Raw genomic sequence first — 21685 nt, 5'->3', positions numbered from 1 at the left:
TTTCTCAAAAGGGTCAGCGACTGACCTGGTTTCATTAGGGAGGGAATGGTCTTCCAAGCCTCCTTGGCCATTTATTAACCATAAAGCTGTTACATTTGTTACCAAATATTAGCATATAATCTACATCAGCCAAATGTGAGTGCCGTTAGCCTGAAAATAGCCTCTGTTGAATATGTTGTTGCTGTAGCATAGTGAAGAACCTTGAAGACTTTGACCTAATACTGTTCATGCTGTGGTAGTTGAAGACACCTGATAGCCCAGAACTGCCGTGCTGAAGAGGTTCATTATTCCCCCCACCCCCCAATTCTGGATTGCGTTTAGTCATTTCTATCCAATATCCTGCTGTTTTGGTTCTTAGCGCAAGGCAGACTGCAGGGCAGAAAGAACTCCACCAGAGGGCAGGTCCCACAGAAGATGCAGTCTGCCTTTCAGCAACAGGAGCCGGATGACCATCATTAAATGAACCGAATGAAAGGGGGAAACATAACCTGCAAATGGACACGAAGGAGGAAAGTCCTTTCCTTTTGTTATTTACCAGGATGAATGTGCTTTTTATTTGGAAACACACGCGTGTGCATTTTCTTCTCAGAAGGATCACTGCTAGCTTTCTGCCACAACCACCCCAAAGGGCTTCTTGTATTTAGAATACTGATTGTGCGTGTTTTAGTACCATTATCGCTTCTGTCAAACCACTCCAAGCCATTCCAGTTCACAGTATAAAGTACTTCACCCAGAGTAAGAGATGCTGAAATGAATGGCGGTTTTGCTGGATTTTTCTTCCCAGTGGAAAACACGGGTAAGTTCAAGGATGGGATAATTCACAGGCCTGGGTGAAATACAGATATAAGCAGTAGGATGCAGATCATCGTCTTCACCATTACCCATGCTGGGTCTCCTAGAAAAGATCTGTTTTGTTCTGCAAAGAGCGGATTGTCCATATGAAATAACATATTGCAGAGATATTTGGGGGCAGGAATGCAGGACTTGTCCATTGTGTATCATGTCCAAATCCTGTCTATCCAGTTTGGGTTTTCAGCATATCAAGTTAGTGGCATGCATTTCCTTGTCACAGCTGGAAGCTAGCATTCCTGCAAGCTTGGCATTGCATATTCAAATCTATACCAAGCAGCCAAACACTTCAAGCTCATTCCAAGCTAGTAACTTCTCACAGCACTGTGGGAGAGACAGGGCACAGGGACTGGGCATTAGCTGAAGCTCACTAGCAGTTTTTCCTTAAAGGCTGTACCAAAGGCTTCTCCTCTTCTTACAATTCCCTCTTTCCAGTGAAGTCTATCACATCCACGTGTTCTTCAAAACCTTCCACACTGGTTTTTTTTATTTATGGTGCATTTAAATATTAAACCTCATGCTAAAGGAGGCATTTGAACCTTTAGGTTTTTAGGCTAAAAACTGGTCATACTTGAAGCAGTTCTGACTGATCCTAGTCAAACCCTGCTTGTCCATGGAATGACTGGCAATTAACTCAAATTAGCCCCGACTGTCCCAGGAACAAATGCTATCACAGATATTTCACAGGTACTTAAAGTGGGACAGTGGACTTGTACATCTGCAGGATCCCAGGAAAAAATGGTTTTGTTCTGGGAGAAGTCTGACAGTCTGTTTTTAGCCTGAAAGAAACAACGCACGGTAGTCCCCTTATCTGACTGCGTAGTCGTTTTTAACCAGTCTGCGCTCCTGAAAAATGGAACCAAAGACCCAGCACATTTTTAAAAGAACCATAAACCAGTGGACTTGCTGTGGTGCCTGTGATCCTATTTCTTGTTACAGACTTACATTTTCAGATGTAGCATCCACTGGTTATGTTGCAAAGCTGAATTCCATAAAGAAAACCCAACTGGAGGAAGTCTGCACTGTTAAACATAGTCTGGATTTTCTAGGCTTTAGCAGTGTCCTTTAAGATGACTATTTAGTCATACTGTACATTTTACACAAGCCACAGTACTGTTAAAGAGAAAGAGCAATGGATTTCTTAGCTGAAAAGCAAATATCCACGTAAGTTATTTGAAAGGAAAATAAAATGTCCTAGGACTTGAGCTAAATTTTATGTTGTCTTGGACCATTTGAATAGATGCTGATTTCTCCAGTGGGCCATGCAAAATCTGTTTTGGTAGTGAGCTCTTGTTATAAAATATGCATGTTGCAGATGTGCTTTTGAATTTCTCATGAGGTAGGAAAAGTAACTTGGCCATTTGAACTGTACAATTCTTGTCTGGTTTCTTGGAGGCAGTCGACTTACAAGGTTTGTTGTTTGCAACTATGCAGTGTGGCATTGTTCAGTGTTTCCAGTTGCAATGCATTTACCCAGGCAATTTATAATCACCCATTGAAACTTTTGACTAATATTGTAGCATATGTTCTATGTACACAGTATATATTTTTTTTTCCTTCCTTTGCCAAGACTGAAAGCATTCTTCATTTATCAGGACCCTTTTATTTTGCTTTTGCAAATGGCTTTAGTCACAAAGAGAATCCAAATAGATTCAGGCAGCTACTGTGAGGAACACAGCTTCCAGGTGACAGAATGAAAAGGTGCAGTAAAGTAATTTAAGCTCCCACACATCACATTTGGTTTCCACATTTTGTAAAGGCAGCGCTAGGTAATAGAGCTTTGGCTGTATCACACGCAAGCTGTAGGAACCATGTAGTTCATAGTTTGGAAACACATTTCTGGCCTTGCTTAGGCAGCTTTTCTTCCCGTCTTCGCGCCTTTCTTAGCATCTGGCTTGTTAAAAGTGTGGATCATTATTATTTCAGCAATATTCCTGACTTGTTTTTGAGACCGACGAGCTTGATTCTGATAAAAATCACAGACCACATTTGTGTTGAACTCTCAGGTATGTAGTTTATGGAACACAGCAGCAGAGGCACATAGGGCTCTGAACACAAAACAAATGAAAGCACAGATGACGGACGGCAAGGGCATATGTAGTTCGCTACAAAGAGCTTTGGGCTTAAGCAAAACATTGCTCAAGCAATAGCGTCAGCCTTTCAAAACAATACTTTTTTAAAAAGTCAGAATTTCTGAGGAACTGGAGCACCATGAGCATCCATAGTCTTGTATGTCCAAGAACGTTGATGAGCCAGACTGGAGGGAGAGACCCAGCTGGTGAATGGTAGAGAACAAGTGCTCTGTGCAACTCCAGCAGCATCTAAGTGGTAGGAAACCTTTTCTTCAGACCTCTTTCTTCTACAAGGTGAGCACCAAGGGTGAAATTCATCCCTGTGCAAAGCCCCTGCACCTCTTCCGCCTTATCCTGAGAACTGAAGCGATACAAAGACTTTGTGCTTGGCTTGCTACAAGAGTTCTCTCTCGCAAAGGAGCCTGGGACAGGCCCTGTGCGCTGACACGAATTGCGCTCCAGCTACACGAGCAGCCTAGTCCTGGCAGGCTACCATGGGCTGCGTACTCAAGTCCTATTTGAGAGGCCCCCAAAGATCAGCTGTCCCACAGGCCTTTCACTTTAGACCTCACTGTGCAGAGAGGCAGTTCCACAGCTTGTCTTCTCTTCCTTTCCATTCACAGTTTAAGAAAGAACCCCTCTTTCATTCTGCAGAAGCAAGCAGTCAAATTCACAGGGAAAAAAAAATTCATAAATAAAACCAGTGTTGGCATTGCAAAGCAATTATACCTGCCTTTTTATGTATGACAGTTTCATATCATTTATTTTTAAAAAATATATTTTTTAGGTTTTTTCATTGTAATATTATTGTACAGTTTTGCATGGCATAGATGTAATCACTTTTTTGTTTTAGAGTATAAAAGCTGACAAGTGTGCGGTGTGGGGGAAAGACTGCTTTTTGCCTCTTCTCACTATTTGATTGTTTTATGCCCTCAATGTTGTAGAGGACATTGTAAGAGATTCTCTGCTACAGAACAATGATGTAGATTCTTTTGCACAGAAATATTTAAGGTGGAAAGTCAACAATGTAATAAATGACTTGCCACCAATATTTTACGTTGGTAACACACTTAATATTAACCTACTTTGATGTATTGCAATAAAACAGGGAACTGTTAGAAACATGGATGTTTTTGTCTTTTATCCCCCACTATGGTTTTTTTTTTTTCAGAGGGAGGTGGAGGGAAAGGGAATGGAAAGTGGGAGGACAAGGGAAATTGAGAATGTAAACCAATCTACACTAGTCCATTGCTAAGCAACAGATATGCACACATCCAGCATCAACAGTGCTGTCAGCTTCCTGTAGACATTTACAGAAGACAATTGGCACCAGTTACCTTCTGTTGTGCTTTTGCTATCTTCCACTTCACTATACCGAAGTGCATCAACCACAGTTTTTCCTGAGCCTTTTAATTAGCTCAATCTTTCCCAGTGTAGTACACCTCCACATTTCCATCAGCAGTTAGTCATACCATCCTTCTTCTGAAAGCTGACTCTTAAGTGAAAGAGTGCCCAAGACTGCTATAATCAGCTTCACCTCGTTCCTTTTCTCAACTTTTTGACACCTCTTGTCTTTAAGCAAAGTGAACCCTTTGCCTTTTCAAAAAGGTCCTGACAGCCTCTTGCCTCGTAAGTGATGAGGATTCTACTGCCTTTGACTCGCAGGCACAGAGCTGCTTTTGCACCTTTCAAGATCTTCATCTCCAACAAAACTTCAAATTCTGTATGGACCTCCAGAGATGCTGAACTCCCTGTCCCCACAAAAGTGGCCAGCATTCTGCCCTTAGACACCTTCTTTACCATCTGTCCCCCTGTCCTTTGGGCAGCTCCCCCATCTTTACCAAGAACCTGTTGGCTGTGGTCACCAGCCTGTAGTAGGAACAGGACATCTGTCTTGCCAATATCCTCAAATTGGACATGTTACTAGGGAAGACCTAAGATGGCTTAATCACCATCATGTTATCTTTCTCCTGGATGCCTCATGTAGGAACCACCTGTTAAGCAGGGTTCTCAATATGCAGACGGTCAATGCCTACATCTCTCCAGAAAGACCCGTTATCTTCCATCTCCCTAGCTAGAGACATCCTAATCCTAGAACCTGTCCCCCTTGGGCCACTTCACGCCCAGCTTCATCCATGTCCTCTGTAGGCCTTTTTTTCCCCCCTCACACCCTAACTTAGTGGCCACAAACTCATGCTTTATTTTTAATCTCCTCCCAACCTCACCACAGCTGGAAGGGTCCTGAGCTCAGGGGCCTTGGGAAAGCAGACGCTGAGTACCACTGTGGTTGGCTTCAGAGTGTCTGTGCCCCGTCAGCACTGTTTTAAAGCAGCTTGCAATACTAACTGGCTGACATGCATGACCAGCATTTCCAGTAAGGATTGGGTCTGCACCTCCACTCCAATCCCTGCCAACTCTTGCCTTTAAATAGGGAAAAAGCAGTTTTCAACCTTCATGCTTGCAGCATAAGAACAGAAAAGCAACTTCCTTGCTGAGGGTTCCCTGAGGGTTTATCCAGAGAGTGTAGATTATATACTTAAGAGCATTCATGCTTGCCCTATTCCCACAGTAAGAGTACATGCAGGGGATAGACTGTGCTGAGAAACAACAATGTATATTTTTTGCTCCATGTAAAGTGTTTGGACCTGTGGTCAGTGCACTGGATCATTCCTGGAATAGGTCACGTAACAGTGCCATTACAAGGTGCATGAAAACCCTCAAAGCCCTTTCCAGACCACTGTGCTACAAAAGCCTTCACAAAATCTCTACAGGACTATGAATTCTCATAGGCCAGGAGGCCTAAAGGCTCTCTTATCTAAAGCTGCACCACATGATGTTCCACTGGAATTCACCCTTAAGAAATCTATGCAAACAAACCCAATGCTCTTACTGACCTTGTCCAAAGCATTAGGTAACCCAAAGTAGAGCTGTACTCACTGCAAATGCCTCTGGTATTATATGCAACAGAAGACACGTGAAGCCTAACTAGAAAAACTAGCACAACCAAACACACTCCACCCCATTTCACCTGCTGCCCCATCACTGAGTGATTTGAATGCATTGGGGCTTGGATGCCTTGCTTCATACTACTTCAAAGCTCTTCTCTACAAATTCAGCTGGTCCCATTCGCTTGGGGTTTTTTTGTTTTTGTTTTTTAAGGCTAACCTCTCAAACCATTTCACTGCAATAGGACAGGTGCCACAATCTCTGTGACCCTTCTAGTTAGTTCCTGAAGGTGGGCTTCCCTCCCACACATGCTTGGCACTTCAGTGACTGGATGCATAGCCCTCCACAGTGAGGTCTTGGAAGTACGTGGATCAAGTCAGTCAATCACTTCGGCATTAGGGGTACAGGGAAAAATTTTCCCTCTACACTGTGGGCAGCCACCTTCAAGGTTAAAAGCAAGCAAATACAGCACTGCCTGCTACAGCCAGAATAAAAGCCACCCCACCTCTGCTTTGTCTGTGTCAGTGTGGGCTTCAGCCTGTGCACAAGATGACTGGACTGGACAGTAAAAAAAATAGGATCAATAGTAAGATGTTGACTTTCCTAATGTGCCTTGCTGGAGTTTAGGTGAAGCAGTTTTCAGGTTTTGCTCATGTGCTTGAATAAAGGGAAAGGCAGACAAATGAAGGGGATGTTCATTTCTGCACACTCTTATACAGGCTGCAGGGAAAGGTCCACTTTGTGCCCCCCACCCAAGTTCACAGAAAGGTAGGACATGTTCAGCACCAAGGAACTGGGCCTACTGCATCTATGCACTCACCAGGTCTCTGCTTATCACCTCTAAACTGCTAGCAGAGCCCTTAACTGTCATGTGCACCAGAAGTCCAACATAGGCATTCAGATCCTTTTCCATTCTGGAGTTCACCAGCCAGCTCAATTCTAAGTTTTGATCAGGAGCAGAACTGAATCTGCTCTACCTCCAGGTCAAGTGGCTCTGCCCTGCACCTAAACAATATTGTAGGGGGACTTCTCTTTAGATTATGTGTTATATTATATACATATATATGTGTTTATGTGTACAACATGGGAAAGAGTGGAGAGGTGGAAGGGGGAAGAGATATCAGGGGAGAAAATACTTCAAAAGCTGGTAATAAAAGAAGACTAATGTAAAAAAACATCGTTTACTAGGCTAACAGTTCTCTTGTTCATAGTGGACTTATCGCCATCCCCACTATGACCAGTGGCATAACTGGAATGGAAAGATTAAGAAACAAGTATGTTCTGGAGACAAATGTGCATTGGCACAGGTGGGTTCTTTTGCAAAAATGTCACTGTCCCTCTAGGAAGATGGAAGAAGCTTCTCCTTCAACACCTAGCTGCTATTCCTACCCCAGGAGGGAGGCTACTTGATGACAGCCCACCTGAGGCAAGGCAGGGATGGAATGACACAGGCAGAAGCACACTGCACAAGCACTCTTTTATTGCAAATGGGTCAGTCACACAGATACAGGAATTGTACAAAACCCTCATGAAGCAAGTTTGCCAGCTTGACTCCAACAGTTCAGAATAGTGCACTGGATTATAAACAAGGATTACACATTTGGCAAAAGCTTCAAGTGCCTGTAAGAGGGTAAGAGAATCCCGTAGAGCCTTTCTCCCTTCCCTCAAACACTATTACAGGACACCAGAAGGTGACAGCACAGCTTCTTTGCTAGGACTCCAACAAGCCAAGTGCCCATGCCTTAGATAAGCTAACGCGCCATTAGGGGAGCTGGTACTTGGCAGACAGTGAAGACTTGCACTAGCCGTGCTCACCTACAGCTCTATGGTTTGTACACCCAACTCTCAGAGTTACTGCGATCTCTGGCTTGTTTTCTGGGCAGGGGCTCTCCATGCATTTTTTTTAAAAAAAATACATTTTGGTACCACTTTTCAGATTTTTTAAAACCTGTGCTTCCTATGCTTAGCTTGCAAGCCAAAGAGTCAGAGGCAGAAGGCATAAAATTTCATCCTATATACACGCATACTGTAGGCTACGTCACCATCAATAAAATCCAGGAGGGTTCTTGACTGCCACCACTCAGCTTACAAAAATAGGGGTCTATCATAGGTCACCGTATTTTATCCTATAATTCACAGTATGAAAAACACTTGAATTCCACCTTATCTGGAAAAAAGCAGTGGAGGGAGGGGTTATCTTTAAAAGCAAAACAAAACAAAAACAAAACATGATTTTCTAAGAATTACAAACAGGTTTCAATACAAACAAGTTCTGCTTTGGCTCTCCCTCCCCCTACTCTTTATAAAAATCCCACTCAATATGCAGCCACCATCAGTATTAAAAAAAAAAAAATGTATGAGAGAGCTGGTCAGTGCCCTGAGATGATACAGAAGCACGTGGCAGCCTAGTTCCACCACCTCAGGAGGACAATCCCCGGTAAGCCATCGACTATTTAGTACTTTAACTGCAGTGTAGGACAGACAACACATGAAAAACAAGTGTGTCCTTGTGAAACGAGCATTTAGCTTCCAGGAAAAAGGCTGCTGCATCTTGAAAAAAATTAGGGTCTAGGAACATGACATACTGAAGACTACAATATCCTTTGCAAGAACGTATGACTGGGCCTAGGTCCACCTTGCTAATCTTCTGGCTTTTTGCCCCTAGTACTCCAATATTTGCTATATGCTTCCTGGAACATACGTTTGCAGGAGATTTTAGCCTTTAGTTTGGCACAGATGAGAAAGGAGCCCCCCATCTTCCGGTGGAGAGAGTAGGTCTCCTCGGGCGGAGGGATAAGCCGATGCTTCAGCATGACAGGGATTAAGGTATGGATCTTTTCCGTGGTACTCTGACTGCCGAAATCAAATGGTTCCTCAGATGCAAAAGCCTCTCCCAGGATGAGGATAGCATTTAAGTGGGCATCTTCCATTTCCTGCCCAAAAGGAAAGAGGCATCAGTAACGCAGCTGCTTTTAACACAGGGGTTGGGAAAGAAAAAGACGTGCTCCCAAGGGCTAGCCTGACCAGGAACAGACAACACGCGCTCTCCAGTGTGCAGAGACTAGACAACACTAAGTCAATTTAGCTGTCAGGAGATCAACCTCAAGTGAGACCCTCAACCTATTTGGTCCTAAGATCGCCAAGGATGGGATGGAACGGACATGGCTGGAAGAACGGGAGCTGTTTCTCCAGGTAGAAGGAAGAGTCCTCTGGCTTGTCAGAGGGCATGGGTAAGTGTGTCCAAGTAAAGGGGCAGATTCTTTCAGTCTCTAGAAAAGGGCCCAATTTTGCTCCTGAAGCTGTGTATATGGTTTCCCTTCCACCCAGAACTGCAGAGGCGTGAAATATGTTTCAGCAAAGAGAAGAGAAAGATTTGGATTACCCCTTTCTGTGGGCTCCATCACCATGACTCTGGCTTACCCTGTTCCTAGCTCTCCTTGGGGAAGGGTTGACTTAACTATTTTTGCAGAAATCCTCCTTTCTGCCCCCACTACCAGTGTCCATGACAGCTGCCCTTTTGGACCAATCACCAGCTTTCCCCCCCGTCACTGGCTCTGCAATAAACCAGACCCAAGTTCTCTGCAAAGAGCTTCACAACCAGCCAGTAACAAGCAGAGAAGATGCTACTCCATACCTTGACTTCATAGCCAGTAAGGAATTTCATCTCTATCGACTTCCTCAAAACTCTCTCTCTGTCCAAGTCTGCAGCCGCCTTGATTATCTGGATGGGAAGAACACCATCAGCCAACACGTCCCTATGTTACTAAGCAACAGCAACAACATTCTTGCTGTCAAGCAACCCCATTACATGCCTGTTTCTTCACCCTTTCCCATTAACTCTCAGCAGTGCAGCACCAGCCTGGAAGATAATCAGCTCAAGTGCTATTAGAAATACATCCACCACAATGGCTTTTCCCCAGCAAGAGAACCCAAAACAAGAAACTGCAGTGACATCAAAGGGTGGGACAGGGACAACTGCCCTTCTGCCTGGGAAACTGCAGAGCCGAGAACTTGCTGCCCTGACAAAGGAACAGGCAAAGCTGACATGGGACAGGGCCTTTACAACATCAGCTGTGTCAAGCGATTTGTAGGCAAGCGGAAGTTACAGGAGCGGTGAATAGTATCGAATACTCCAGGTCTGCACACCTCTTCCATTTGTTCACATCTGTACATACGCATGCGTACAGACACACACCACCCCTCCCCTCTTGCTGCTGAGTTCCCAGAGGACAGGTCGATACCATGGCTTTTCAAATAAGCACTGCTGCCCACAACTCAGAGTGCAAAACTTTGAATCGACTGCGACTAGGCATTTACTTAAAAGGGAATGAAACTACACAGGAGCAGCCACGTTCAAGGCTTATGTAAGAAACTGCAGCTCAGCCAGGACAGGTTCAAACCACAGGTCAGCAGTTGCTATCCATGGGCTCTCCGCTGGGCCCTGAATGACAGGCTCTAAGAGTGCTGGGAGTGCTGGCAATGGATTTACCCACCAGAAGATACGGGGAGCTAGTTCTGCTCTCAGAGCCACCCAGAAGCAGCAGAGCTAGGGCAGGCTCAACCCCTGAGACAGCAGCAGCCCAGGTCTCTACACTGAGCAGATATGGGCTAACAGCAGATGGAGAAGTGTGGTGGGTCAGCGTGGGCAAGGGGCAAAGCAGTGGCATGTATCTTCTTCCCCACACCCCAAGCCTTGTTCCCAGCTCTGGCCAAGCAGCAAATCCACCTACGCACAGGCACGCAAGATCTCCAGACCAGAGCAAGCCGAGAATGAACGCACTCTGACCACCCCCATGCACAGCAGCAGCTCAAGAGCCCTCACCTCGATGTAGAGGTCGGTGAACTTCTCATCAAAGCCTCGAGTTGCTCCGAAGTCCAGCAGGGCCACCTGGATGTGAACACACCCTTCTGCGTTATAGTGACCACCAATCAGAAAGGAGGCAGCTTGGTCACGGAGGGCTCTGAAGGGGGTGGCATGAAGCTCACAGGGCACAAGGGCTTCCTGGGGGCCTAGGTCTGGGCAAATTAGTTGACTCCCTCCTGTCACTGGTCCTCACTGCCAAAGTCCAGCGCAGAGCAGATCAGAGCCCTCCTCAGCCTCATGCAGGTGGGCAGGCAGAGGTGACAGAGCCTCCCATTGCCCCGTGGGACCTGCTGAGCCAGGGGCTCCTGTAGGCTCGCGCCCTGCATCACAGCGCATCAGTGGACAGCCTTGCCCCAGCACCATCCCCACGCACAACTTGGACAGCCCTGCCATTGCCTTGCACAGCCTATAGCTCTGGAACTGCTTCCAAATCTGATACAAGAGGCACACATATGCAGGTGCCCAACCAGTGACAGACAGGAAGAATTGCAGGCCACTGGGGACCACCTCACCAGGCACTGGTATTTTTAGCCCAACCCAAGGGCAAGGGAGAGGTGGGGAAGACTGGAATGATGTGCCACTGGCTCAGCAAGCCCTAGCTGCTCCCGTGTCAGAGAACATACAGGGCTGCACCTTTTCAGCAAAGGGCAGGGGAGAGGAACAATTCCCATTCTTCCCCTAGGAGCCTCCCCCAGGCTAATGGTGTTATTGCTACACTGGCTGCACGGAGTCAGTGGCTGAATCCTCCAGGCCAAGCAGGCCATCACCAGAGGCCCGCCGCATGCTCCAGGGCATGGGAGCAGGCCGGAGGCTTGGCCTGGAGGCCTGGGAGCCTGCTCCACTGACTGCACGCACTGGTTGAAGCAGTACCCCTGGGAGCAGGCTCCTGCCAGGCCCTTCCCGGAGGCCCCCCGGGCCTGGGCGCAGGCCAGAGGCTTGGTGGGTGGGCTGGGAGCCTGCTCCCCCGGCTCCAGGTGCCGGTTGCAGCATTTACCCTGGGAGCCTGGAGGCCTATCCATGCGGGGCCGGGGCCCGCTTCCCGGGCTCAGGCAAGCGCAGGGCCAGCCCCCAGCCCGCTCGGGCGCAAAAGGGGCGGGCGGCCTACGGCACCCGGGATTCCCAGGCGGTCTCCCATCCAGGTACTAGCCGGGCCCGGGACTGCTTAGCTTCTAAGATCGGACGGGATCGGGTGCAATCAGTCCGGTCTGGCTGTAGGCAGGTGAGGAAGGGCAGGCGGCTTGCCCGGGGTTGCATGACAGTGCGCCAGAACCCCCCGCCAGAGGAATACATGGGGTTGACCTGGGGACCGAAAAACCCCATAGGAATACATGGGGGTTGACACTGCGCCTGCAAGTTCCCATAGGAATACATGGGGTTGACCTGGTGGCTGCAAGGCCCCATTCGCTTGCCTGGGGTTGACCTGGTGCCCGGACTTGCTGCCGCCCGGGGCTTCACTCCCAAACAACCACTGGGAGTGCGGACACAGGACCCGCACAACTGCCAGGGGCTTAAGCCTCCATAAAGTGTCCCCCCCACCCGGGCTTAAGCCTCCAAGGAGTGCCCCCCCACCCGGGCTGAATCCACGAGGGCATTGTAGAAGCTGGTACTCTGTGCTGAGAGGCCCCTCAGGGTGTCAGCCAAACAGCTGGTGTGCCGACACCTCCACATGCTGCAAGAGGACCTTTCATTCTCAGGAGAAGCAGGTCAGTGGGATCTGGACACATAAGATCATCTTGCTCCCTCCCACTGGGAAACCCCAAAGTTCTAGCATAAGCCATCCAGCAAATGAGGAATATGGCATACAATACACCCCAATGCCAGTGTCTCTGCAAATGATCATGCTTCCTTTGGACAACTAGCTATTGTACCACAGCCCCTGTTTATCTTTGGTCTTACAGGGAGTAATAGCTAGAAAAGGTTGAACAGGAGACTAAGAAACTTTGGGAGTGGGGCACAGTGCCACTAGCTGATAAACATCTCTCGCAGGACATGCATCTGCTGGGGCTTACCTTGCCCAGCTCCGGGTCATAGAAGAAGTTAGACCAGTTTGGGTCAGTCTGCATGTACCTGAACTCAAACAGCTCCCGCAGGCACAGAACCAGAATGTTGGAGCAGATCTTCAAAGATGCAATGAGAGAGAGAGAGAGACACAGACAACGGGTGAGGGCAGCAGCAATTCACGACCAAAGCGTCAGAGGCACCACCCACCCCCAACTCTGCAGTGAAGGAAACATCAGCAGGGTGGCAGACGACAGATGGTATCCCTGTCCTCTACTGAATGTTCAGATCCATCTGCTCAGTTCAAAGTTAGCCTTCTCCAGTCCTTCCACACACAAACACCCCCAACCCCAACTCTAAGCCGTAAGTTGGAATTATGAACTGGGAGCTGCTACATATCCATACATGTTCCTCAATTTAACCCTCCGTCCTTATGTGATGAGTGCTTCAGAGGGTATAAGGCTGACACCACAAGATGATCCTCCAGTGTCACACACTGGGCTTGGAGAGCAAAAGTAGCACACACACACGGATCCTTGAGAACAGGGGTGGCCAACCATGAGCATGTATGCCATAAGTGGCATGGGAAGCCTGTGTGTGGCACAGAGCAGACTAAGGGGAGCAGGGAACAGGAAGTAGAGCAACAGATTGGGCATAGAGCAGAAATCAGAGCAGCAAATAAGGCAGGCTAAGGGGATTGGAGTGGCACTCAGGGAAAGCGCAGGGTCTACACCCTCCCAAAAGGCTAATCCCCACTGCCTGAAGAAGTAAGGCTTCAAAGCAGGACTGTCCAACTTCTAAGCAGTCAGAGGCCACATGCCATGCAGGTGCCCTGGCCCCACCCCCAGTTCCTCAGTTTTCCAGCTCCATGAAGACACATGGGTGCTGCCCTGCCCTCTGACGTAGGGGCATGAAGTAGAAGGTAGGAGAGGAATGGGGAGCCCAGAGCTCCCAGCTGCTGGCCCCCAGTGATGGAGGGAGTTATGGAAAATATGATGCGAGCACCTTTGCCCATGGCAGCTATTCCCAATCCCAGAAGCCCTGCAGAAGGCACAGAAAGAAAGCCTCATCTTTTTTGTGCATCAGGAACCCTTGCTGGAGTCAGGAAGCCAGTTGTCAGAGGGGCAGAACTCAGCAACCAGCTGCAGGGCACTAACTATCTTCCCTATACAATCCCCAAATAGCAGCTGAGCTCAAATATGTTCCAACTCTTGCCAAGGGCATAGTACATGCTGTGTCTGCACTAGCCTCTCCGCGCTAATTAGAGGGGTGTCTGCTACCCGAGGACTGCAAAACAGCAGCCTCCAAGGTGGCAAAAGGCCTGAGAAAAGTCATCACCTCATGTAGGATTGAAAGAGACTGTCTGACCGTCTACCTGGGTTAGGTTGCAAATCCTTAAAGATGGGGAGCAAGTCTCCACCTGGTGCACTGAAAGCATCTCAGAGCAAGGACTGCTCCTCACACAGCAGAGAGATCCAGCAGGACAGAGCCTGGACACAGGCCCTGCAGAACTCAGAGGGGATGAACTTGGAAAGGGCTGTAGAAATGTAACAGGGAACCAGAGCTGCTATCCTTAAGGGCCTTGGCAGGTCAGGGCAAAGGAGCCCCTTCCTGGAGGCTTTCCAAACCACCTGCAAGGCTAGGATTCGGCACAGCAGTTTCCTATGCAATGGCTCAAAAAAAGCCCTATAGAAAGGCCTCTCCTGTACATTATGTTAGGGCTTTTCTGTAAAGACCATTTTATGACAACCAGTTTGCCAGAGAACCATCGCTAGTTACAACAAGCCAAAGACTATCAGCTTCCACCCAGCTCCTCTCCAGGGCCAGACTAGCCATCTAAGGGGGAAAAATGCATCAGCGCTGGATACGAGTCAAAACCCCAAGGCAGGATAGTCACGCCTGGGCCAGAAGGCTGCGGGTTAATGTCGCTAATGCAGCCCTTTGAGCACTGGGCAGAGCAAGAGACAGACCTTACATCATCTCTCTTTTCAGAATGAGAGCCTCATCCCTGTTCTGGGAGAACATCACGTCAGGAGGGCTATTAAAATCAGATTCCATCACCTAACACTGGAGCAGTCACAGTCCTGAAGAACGAGCCCAGAGAGCGAGCAAACAGCCCAAAGGGCACATGCGAGTGGATCTGGCATGGCTCCAGGTACAGTGTGTTGCTGGAATCTGTTTATCTATCGGACATACCATGTACTCTTCCTCAATGACTTGGCAACAGCTGACAGCTCACACCAGGCCATAAAATATAACAGAATCCACATACCAGAGCAGTTATTTCTGCTTACGGAGGAGCCTGCCCCCACCTTAACTCCCCCATCCCTTGCTATATTCAGCACCAGTGTCTTGTCACCCCTCTGCCTCTTGTTTATTCATCAGTACTTTTCCAAGCCCCTTTGGCTACACTGACCAGGCCAAGAAGGGGAGCTATATTTGACTGTGCACATAATTGGAAGGAGGTGCATTTCTTTGCTCTCACCCCAGAAGAGCAGCTGCAAGAGACCTCTCACCAAGCTGGCTACCTGTCCCAAGGTCAGGTTCACCCCTTGAAAGGGGCAGAGGAGCAACACAGCACATTGCTTCAGACTGTACAGAGACATGTCAAGAAACCAGTGTGCAAGACCTAAGGGCCCAGGACACTTGCTGACACCCCCTTTTTCCAGCAATACTCCAGTGGCACTTACCTGCCACAGCCAAAAGGAAATTACCAGTCTCTCTGAAACCACTGGCAAGTCAACAAGGCCAAAGTTCACCACCTGATTGCAGAGATCCCAGAACCAACTTTTTCAAGAGGCCAGGGAAAGTCACTGGCTTGCTACATCCTACCAATTCTTCTTGCACTCTCCCAACTCTGTACCCCCATTCTGTGTCCCTAGCAAAGGTCTCTCCAAGGAAGCAACAGGCAAGCAAAAGCAGCTCTGCAGTGTGCACCGGGGAGAAGCAAAGCAGACCCAAGCACAGTAGCCACCCTGGGACAATACCTCATTCCGGATCTCTTGGCTTAGTCCTTCTGCTTGATCAAGGGGGAATCCAGACACCAGCTCCGTGGTCAAGACATGCTGGCTGCACAGCTCGTCCACCACAGCAGGCACATAAAACATTGGGTGATCCTTCAGCAGCTCCCTGCCAGCAACAAGGAAAAGGTCAGGACATTCCCTTTCACAGTCCCTTGAATACAGTCAGTTCAGGGAGACCAGTTGCCTGCAAGATACCCCAGTGCTAGGACAGCACTGCCAGGCCTGGGCCCCGCTGCCAACATCTGGGCCACTGGCTCCTGCAGACTGGTAGAGGGAGAAGGGAATCTCTACCACCAGTCAACATAAGCCAGCCCAGCTGGTTGCAGCCATTGATGGCTGTAAAAGGGAGAAGCAGCAGCTCTGGGCAGGGACAAAGGGAGGCAGAGGGAGGATGCCTCTTCCAATTCACCCTCCATGCCCCAAACCAAGCAGCCAAACTGCATGCAGGCATATAGGTTGCAAGGAGGCAGGGGTAGGGGGGTTAAGTAGACATAAAATAGAGCATGTTCTTGCTGTCAATCCCTGACACAGGAGCTGGGGAAGTTAGCAGCTTCCCCAAACAGGTGTTTCCCCCACAAAGCCAGCAGTCACACAGCAACCCCCGAAGAAGAATCCCACCTGCCCTTGGCAGCTGCTGCAGGACCCTCCCCAGAGGAAGGGGTCATGCCCTGCAAACAGAGGAAGGGCCACTGACCAGGCCTTGGAAGTCATAAGAGCAGCAGCTGTTTTGTCCTACTCCTAAGCAAGATGCTGCTGAGCATCCTCAGTGCCCTGGGATGGGGGTGGGAAGGCATTTCCATCTTGCAGAGCCTGGTTCTGAGAGGAAAGACCTGTCTTGAAGACAGCTCAGAACATTTAGCATGCTGCAGGGGTGTGAGGGGCTCCTTCCACCCCATCACAGCAGCTTGGCAGTTGCACCCAAGGGATCACAGCACAGCCCCTACCAGGAGAAGATGGAGAACAGGCCCCTCCCACACCGAAGTGGGAAAGGGCACCAGTGCACACCCACCTGAATCTCTTTGCACAGGCAGCTTCTCTTTTGTAATCACACTCTAGGGCCAGTTCCCTGCTCAGCACCTCAATCAAATGCTCGGGGAAGAGACCTAGAAGAAGGGTTGCAGAAGTTCAGAATACTCAGTTGGGAAATGCTTTACTGTTATGCATGAAGCAGGACATGGCCAAGAAGAAAAGCACTTGCAAGGCCAACAGGAGTTCTGCAAGGCCCAGATCTGAGCCAACAGATCTGTAGTTAATCAAGTGGCCAAGTTCTCCTGCCTCAGTATCTGAGCAGAAATGTCACAGTGCTCACCAAGGCCAGCAAGGGCTAGGACTGCAGCACACAACATGTATGCAGGGCCCCACCCAGCCACCAGGGAGGGGGAGCTGCCACTTACCGAGTAGAAGCCTGTCCAAATGCAGCTAGCTAGGCCAGGGTGAATATCTACCTCCCCCACTCCCCATCCCCCACCCCTCTAGATTTCTCAAGTGCTGCTGTACAGGGTCTCAGTGGAGGGGAAGAAGAGGGAATGTTTTCATCCTTCTCAGGGGTCCTACATCAGTTCTGGGGCAGAGAGAAGAGTCTGGGCCTGGCTGCTTTCTCCCCTCACATCTCAATTCTGTCACTAAAGAGAGTGATGATATGAGCACAGAGGGCTGACAGGCACAGAGGAAAGAATGGCTTTTGCCCATCACTGGGATTCCGGTTGGCAAGTAAAAGGGAATCAGAGAACACACTCTGGGAGCCATTGTTCACTCCGCGAGCACTTAGGTCCAGGAAAGTATCAACAGGGAGACCTCCCAGGCACCACTCAAGCCTGTCAAGAGTCCCAGGAAGCCTCATCTGGACCGATAGGCAGAGATGGACTGCTGCTGTATGCTTTCCAAAGAATGTGCCACCTTCCACTACAGAGACACATGCACATCTCAAGGATGTTTTCTATGGGAGCACCTCCCACATGGCCCAGTAGCAGCCACACAAGCATTTGATGAATGAATGGTTAAATACCAAATGCACACACAGCACACACCAGGCACTCAACACTGCACCCAGGCAAGGTCAACAGGGGAAGAATGGCTTGGGCTGATCCTGGAGTAGTTAGCCTCTGCTGCACACAGGACTCTTGTACAGCTGTCAGCATTTCTGCACTGTGCCCAAGAGCAGCATCTGGGAGGAAGATTCCTCCTAACCCAGCTCAGCCATTTTTTTGGATGAAAAAGAATCTAGCCAATCTAGTTTGAAGGTAAATGCTGGTATGTGCCACAGCATTACAGGACCCTGCAGATTGTTTCTCCCCTTAAAGCCTTCACCGGTGTTCCAGTTACTTTACCATCAGGAAGAATGTTGCTCACGCTCAGGACAGTCATCAGGTTGTTAACATCACTATGGATGCTTTGGGCCACCCCAGGATACTGCAGGTGAGGAAAGAGAAAAAAAAAGGGCATTGGTGAAACCATACTAAACCCATCACCCTCAAAGATTCTCCTTCAGGACCAGGCTGGTCATTTACAGGACCACTTACTCTGAATGCCCCAACAGCAAGCAGAGCCTCCTACAGGCTCAAAGGGAAAGAGGATAGATTGTGAAGTCCATAAGGCTTTTGCAGATAACATTTTCATGGCAAAATCCATGTCGTAAAAAAATCCAAGATCCTGTTGTAGTATGCAGCAGAGATGTCCAAACTACCTTAACACCCCAGCAAATGAAACAGCCATTTACCATTTTCCAAAACAGGGATTTCTTCCCCTCACCAAATATCTCAAGAGAAGAAAAATAAAAATTTCAAAGGATCACTTAACCATCACTACTGTACTATGACAACACAGCAGTGGCCCCAGGGGACCTGAGCCAAACAGGCACACAGCAGTAGCAGTGACAAAGCAAACTCTCTACCCTGCAGACTGAGGAATCACAGCCCTAACTGGGCAAAAGTTTGGATCGCTCTCCTCACCTGTTCAATCCTTCACTTATTTGCACAGGCTGCCAAGAAGGCAGCCAACAATGTGCTCGTTTTTGCAATGCAAACACCTGTCAAGTGAGAGTTGAACCGACACCATGGTGGTAACTTTCCATCATTATTAACTCGGCATGAATCCAAACGGGTATCACAGAGTTGTGAGGCTCTAGGACATGTTGACAGCAACAAGCCACACAGTGCCTACAAAAGGTGTCTCCCACTTCCCAAAAGGGTCCAAATACCTAGTAAACAATTTGGGCACGGATTCAGATCAGTTAGTTAAGATCTCTATAAGCAGGGCACTGAGCTTACCTGGATCTTCATGGCAACTTCTTTGCCATTCTTCAAGCGAGCCAGGTGAACCTGGCCAATGGAAGCAGCAGCAAAGGGGCGTTCTTCAAAAAACTCCAGCTTATCCCTCCAGTTGGGACCAAGGTCATTGTTCAGCGTTTTCTGCAAAGAGACCATATCAGGATAAGGAAAGCTAGGATTTGAGCCATATTTTAGTCTCCCCCACTCCCCTCCCTCCCCTGTTTTTAAAGGAATGCAGCTTTGGGCGTTGCACACAGACTTGGCTCATTATCTTACCCTGTGAAGGTAGGTTTAAAGATTGAAAAACTTTTTAAAAAGTTAGATTATGTTTTCCACTTTCACACACTAGGGCAGCTAGACAAGGGCACCTAGGGTCATATCTGAAAATGGGGTGTGGGTGTTTTCTGAAATGCCACTTTCTCCCTCCCCGCATCCTCAGGTTGTGTGTTGTTTTTAGGAAAGACTGGAAAAAAAGGAGCAAAGAGTACAATGGACAAGCCTGTGGGATAGTGTCAGGATGTAGCACCTGCTTAAACCAGCCAAGCTCAGAGGTGGGTGGGGTTATCCCTGATGTAAGGAACATGCTCCCCCTTCAGGTGGGGCTGAATTTCCTGTGGGCAAGAGGAATCAATCAAACATGGCCAAGTGGCCCTATTACATGAGCTACTATCTGAATGTATATTCTAGATATGCCAACCTCTGCTCCTACCCAGGGGCAAGTCCCAGAGCATTTACTTCACTCCCATTCCCTCACCTCCCAACAAGCAGGGAGGAATACTCCTTACCATCATCTGCTTTATCGGCATGAAGTCTGCACTCTGACGTACACGCTCAAAAATCCTCTGCAGGTGAGGATTGATGAAGGCATCGTCTGCCAGGAAGAAAGTTACAAGTCAGTCAGAAAGGGAGACCTGGGGAGTTGCCCGCCGTCATGCTTCCAACTGCTAATCCACAGGCAGCTCAGTCCATTCCCTCAAGCCCCAGATCCCTCCTTGGAAAGACAAGCCAGACTCAAGATGCTTGTTTGTTTTTTTTAAACAGCATTATGCTCAAAATTCTTCCCACCCAAAAACGCCTCAGACTCCCCCATCCTCAACTTTTTATTGGGGAAACAGTGACTGATAGAGGACCATTCTGCATAAACACTGGGGTAAAGAAAGTGACGGGGCAAAAAGCCAAAAGTAGGTGGTACCACAGAGCTCATATTCCATCTCCCAACCCTCTACGGCATGGTGACCAGGGCTGTGCTGCAGTCACACACACGTTAATACTTCACTTCTATGCATCCCTCTTCCTCCTTAGCAGTAGAAAACTAAAGCGTAAACACTAGCAAAAACAAAGGCTCTTGGCACGTGCTACGTGCTAGTAATGGTTTCCCAATATTTGAGTGCTTTGGTCATTTAAATGCTGAGGACATACCTACATGTTCTACATTGGTATGCCAACCCTTCTGTGATAAGGGGGCTGGGAAGAGTTACTTGCAGTGCAACGCTTCCAAGTTTTCTGTGACAACAGAACCTTAAAATCTACCACACTGGAATAATCTCCAAAACAGCATACATAGTACAGACATGCATTTGTTCCCTGCATTGCCAGAATCACCCCAGCAATATGGTTCCTTTCATTATTCCATAGCATGTGTGGCCAGAAGGGACCACTAGATCATCTCACCTGAATTTCTGTGTTATGCACGCTATTACATTCCATTAAAATACCTTACACAGACCCAGAGGCCCCACTGGGCACAGGTGTACATCATCTTATGATTTCTAGTTGCTTGGAGTTTCCCTAAAAGTTTGCATGCCACTAAAGATTAAAAGCCACCCACGCCCCAAACACTGGCTGACAAAACAGAAATAGAGACTTGCTTTCAACATTATATCCATCAATGACAAGAACCCCAGAGGTGTTCGAGAGAAGCAATAACCCTCAATCCCTCTGCAGTTTCCACAAATTAAGCCTTGCCAAAGAACTACACCCACCACATACTGTAACAAAATAATACACATCTCCCGGTATGTCAATGCAGAAAGAGGACAGTGGGTCACTGTATGATTCACACGGTATCTAAGAGCGAGTATCCCTGCAGAGACCTGGGTTTGCCTTTGACATCATCATGTTCACAACTTTAATTGTCAATATAAATGTATATGAGGATACATGTTCCAGTCAGAGCTGTTAACTGGAGCTGCCTTGCTGGGAAGAGCAGCCTGAGGCTCTGTAATGCCAACAAAAATGGAAGCTCAGATTCAGCTGTTCAGGGGCAGCAAGGCCCCTGGACAGCAACTACATCAACTATATTGCAGAGGGAACAAGCATCAGAACATGCTCAACAAGAAACCATTAAGTGATGAACATACGGAAACTAAGTGGCATTGAGAGCTGTGAAGCCCTGCAGAACAGGCTGGAAGCCAACTCACTGCTGGTAGAAGTGGCTGCAGTTCCAGCTTCAGAGGAACAGTGCCTAAGTGTGCAAGTAGTAAATGTGGCCCTAAAGGGCTAGGGCATTACATAGGCACAAGACCCGACTTGCAGAGGAACAGGGAACTTGATCATTTGTGTTGATTTCTAAAAGTTAATCCCAAAGGTTCTAGACATGGTGCGTGCCAGGACAGGCTGAAAGTATTGTTTGGGAGGGGCTGAGAGAAGGAAAATTCAATTCTTGGG

General features: G+C 48.2%; 2 protein-coding genes across 4 annotated transcripts in view; one reads left to right on the top strand and one right to left on the bottom strand.

The window, feature by feature from the left end:
• The window catches only part of CDC42BPA (CDC42 binding protein kinase alpha), a 333906-nt gene extending 329859 nt beyond the window's left edge, over positions 1 to 4047 (top strand). For all 3 annotated transcript variants that reach the window (XM_019549566.1, XM_019549565.1, XM_019549564.1), the window contains one exon: positions 359 to 4047. In XM_019549566.1, coding sequence (XP_019405111.1) covers positions 359 to 463 — 105 coding nt within the window. In that variant the 3' untranslated portion in view covers positions 464 to 4047. The remainder of the gene's footprint in view (positions 1 to 358) is intronic.
• A 3280-nt stretch (positions 4048 to 7327) lies between these two features.
• The window catches only part of COQ8A (coenzyme Q8A), a 64252-nt gene continuing 49894 nt past the window's right edge, over positions 7328 to 21685 (bottom strand). Inside the window, exons 8-16 of the mRNA XM_019549569.1 lie at positions 19804 to 19889; positions 19019 to 19159; positions 18080 to 18161; positions 16762 to 16855; positions 15717 to 15858; positions 12741 to 12848; positions 10690 to 10755; positions 9502 to 9588; positions 7328 to 8800 (exon numbers count right to left, since the gene is read on the bottom strand). Coding sequence (XP_019405114.1) covers positions 8507 to 8800; positions 9502 to 9588; positions 10690 to 10755; positions 12741 to 12848; positions 15717 to 15858; positions 16762 to 16855; positions 18080 to 18161; positions 19019 to 19159; positions 19804 to 19889 — 1100 coding nt within the window. The 3' untranslated portion in view covers positions 7328 to 8506. The remainder of the gene's footprint in view (positions 8801 to 9501; positions 9589 to 10689; positions 10756 to 12740; positions 12849 to 15716; positions 15859 to 16761; positions 16856 to 18079; positions 18162 to 19018; positions 19160 to 19803; positions 19890 to 21685) is intronic.

The sequence above is a fragment of the Crocodylus porosus genome, unplaced genomic scaffold (genome assembly GCF_001723895.1).
Source record: "Crocodylus porosus isolate Cpor-Errol unplaced genomic scaffold, CroPor_comp1, whole genome shotgun sequence".
Classification (NCBI taxonomy): domain Eukaryota; kingdom Metazoa; phylum Chordata; order Crocodylia; family Crocodylidae; genus Crocodylus; species Crocodylus porosus.
Note: the sequence above shows the minus strand (reverse complement) of the source record. Positions and strands in the feature narration are given on the sequence as shown.